Raw genomic sequence first — 2,835 nt, forward strand, 5'->3', positions numbered from 1 at the left:
GTTTTTAGGAAGCCATGCTGAGGAGCAAAACGACAGGTGGGGACCAGAAACGCTTCTGGGTTGTGTCCTTTTGGGACAAGCTCCTCCTCTGGGATGTGTCTTTAAGCCAAGCTTCCTCGTGGTTGAGCCCCCCCGCCTCCTCCCCCCCGCTCCGTGGCTCCGGCAGGCTACGTGCTGAAATGGGCGTGACAGAAGTAGTTGGATTTTCTTAAAGAGACAGAGACCTATTTCAAGGCATTTAGAAACTGTCAAGATGAGAAGTAAATTGTTTTGGGGATTTTTACAAATATATAGCTCTTTCATAAGCTGAAAATGGGACATAGTTACTTTATTTTAGTATAAAATTGAAATATAGGCTTGGAATGCACATATCGCCCCTTGTTATGTTATGTTATGTAACTATTTATATAGATATATGTTAAATGTTTTAAATGCTACATAAAGCATAATTTGGAAAAAGTCACATGTATTTCTATAAGAATTATTTCTTACATAACATTTCTTCATTAAACAGTGACAGAAAATGGCCCTTGTGTAACCRAGTTTGACACCCCTGTAGGATTGTGGCCTTCAAGGACCAAAACTGGATCCACCTGCCTTCAAGTACCACCCCCTCCAAATAAAGACTTTTTAACAGGCACACTTTTAATACTTTAAATACCATTTTTTTCCCCATAAATTATCATTGAGTTTCCATTTTTTTAACCATAAACACTACTTATTTGGATTTTTATGTATCAAAGCCATTAGACCGTATTAACAATGTTTCTTATAGTTTGCATAGAATGAAGTTCAAAATTATTGCACAACCTGGTCCATGTCTAATGCAGTTTCTGAAAAATGACCAACACAAAAATAAAACACAATCTAAAAGTTGCTTCTGTATTTTGTAGGATTGTTTGTGGGTTTGGGATGGAGTCCCCGGACAGAAGCTAAYGCTGGTTTTCGGAGGCCATGAATGAAAAAATTTGGGACCCACGTCTCTAAACAACATTCTATCAACAGTCTTCTAAAATGTCAAGTTTTTCAAGATGTTTTTATTTATTTGCTAGYTGAAGCCTTGTCTGCAGCCAACACTTTGTTTTCTGCTTGACAGAAAGAAAAACAATTAACTTTTTGTTTCACAAGAGGAACCRAACCTTGAATCTCTCATTAATGCTGCCATTTGAATTCCAGTTTACTCCGAGTCTTTTAACACTTTGCAGACTTTGTAATTACTCGTAGAAGACATTTCATTAGGTGAGTGATTGCAGTGGARGCCATTATTTGAGGAGTAATTATAATTTTCAGGTCTGTTCATCGCAATCAGACTCAAACGAGGAACTCTGACATGAATAAAAAATTAGAGAAAGGATGAGATGCGTAGATGCGAGTTTTTTAAAGAAAAAATTAAAGAAATTAGTTGTAAAAKATATCCAATTGATTGACTTATTAAAGAAAACAGAAAGCTTCTATCTAATAGTCAAACTTTATTTTATTTTCTGCCGTTACAGGACAAACATGCCCACCTGCGCATCAATGGCTACGTGGACGAGGTCATGAAACCGTTGATGGAGCTCCTGGGTGTAGAAATCCCAAAATGGGAGGGGCCAACRGTCTGTGAGAGCTCCACAGACCTGTCCGAGTCTACCACGGACATCAAACCGCCCCGCAGCAACATTCCTGCAAAGCAAAAGGTGAAAAGGGAAGACATTAAGGAGGAGAGGAAACGAGAAGCAACAGAGGCTGAGACCATCAAGGAGGAGACGGTTTCTATAAAGAGGGAGMGAGCTGACTCGTCACAGGAGACGAGTGCAGATAAATAACCTCAGGTACTTTGTTCTCATGCCAAGTTAACAACATCAACCCGTCCAGAAAGAAAGCGCACACCTGAAGGTGATGAGTTTGATGATCGAGGACAGAGGTGGTTCTCGTGYCGCCTGGAGCAGAGACTCCTCTGATTTAGTTTGATTGGCGCTCCCTTCGCAGCTGTRACGAGCGGTGATGTGAGACGGACTCAGACGAAGACTCACAAATTGGCTGCTTGTTTGGAAATCTTGTGTTTCCTATTAAGAACACTTGTAAATCCACAAATAATGATGTAAATGAAGGTTTGTTTTCCGGGGTGTTTACCATGACAGGCAAGCCAGATGAGATCTGGAGCACATGGTTATCATTAAAGTCGTTAATAAGGTGTGAAAGATTGCTGCACCTTATTAATATTTATAGCTTGTGCTCCAGATCTGGTCCCTGCAGATCTCGCCTTTTAAGTCTCCTTGGTTTGATACATTATAAAAAGGAATATCAAGCCAGTTTCTGCATGTCAGACAGACTTGTAGCCACAGTGCGTACAGCGAGTCTGAAGGATTTTAGGTCATGTTAGCTTTTTAACCGTAAGGGAATCATAGTCCTGCTGTGTGTTTCTAGGAACAGAATTTTGTAGCGTGAGTGGGAAAAAAAAATTTCTTCATGACAAAAAGTTGTTTTTACTTTATATGTTGTAAATGTTAGCACATGTTTTGGTAATAAACACTAAGGTTTTATGARTATAACATTTTCTTTGTCATCTGGTTGCTGTTTCAGAAACTAGAAAAGCTTTTGTGACAGACTTTGCAGGCAAATGGCCCAGGGCGCAGGCAGGCTCAAAAAGGTAACAAAAACTTTAATAATAAACAAAAGAACAACTCTCAAGGCAGAGGCAAAAACTCACGGGCTGGAAACACAATGATCCAACATACACTGATGACAAGACTCAAAATGTAAAGCAAACAAATTAAGAGTTAATGGGAAACGCACGAGTAATGAGGTGAGCATGGGCAGGGCTGGAGGCAAAACAGCAGGGAAAGGAAAACACGG

The 2,835-nt window shown here is 39.8% G+C and overlaps 1 protein-coding gene across 1 annotated transcript in view; it reads left to right on the forward strand.

The window, feature by feature from the left end:
• The window catches only part of sirt6 (sirtuin 6), a 20,502-nt gene extending 17,977 nt beyond the window's left edge, over positions 1 to 2,525 (forward strand). The window contains exon 8 of the mRNA XM_014020975.1: positions 1,494 to 2,525. Coding sequence (XP_013876429.1) covers positions 1,494 to 1,805 — 312 coding nt within the window. The 3' untranslated portion in view covers positions 1,806 to 2,525. The remainder of the gene's footprint in view (positions 1 to 1,493) is intronic.
• Positions 2,526 to 2,835: the final 310 nt, after the last annotated feature.

The sequence above is a fragment of the Austrofundulus limnaeus genome, unplaced genomic scaffold (assembly GCF_001266775.1).
Source record: "Austrofundulus limnaeus strain Quisiro unplaced genomic scaffold, Austrofundulus_limnaeus-1.0 Scaffold3, whole genome shotgun sequence".
NCBI classification, from domain to species: Eukaryota; Metazoa; Chordata; class Actinopteri; order Cyprinodontiformes; family Rivulidae; genus Austrofundulus; species Austrofundulus limnaeus.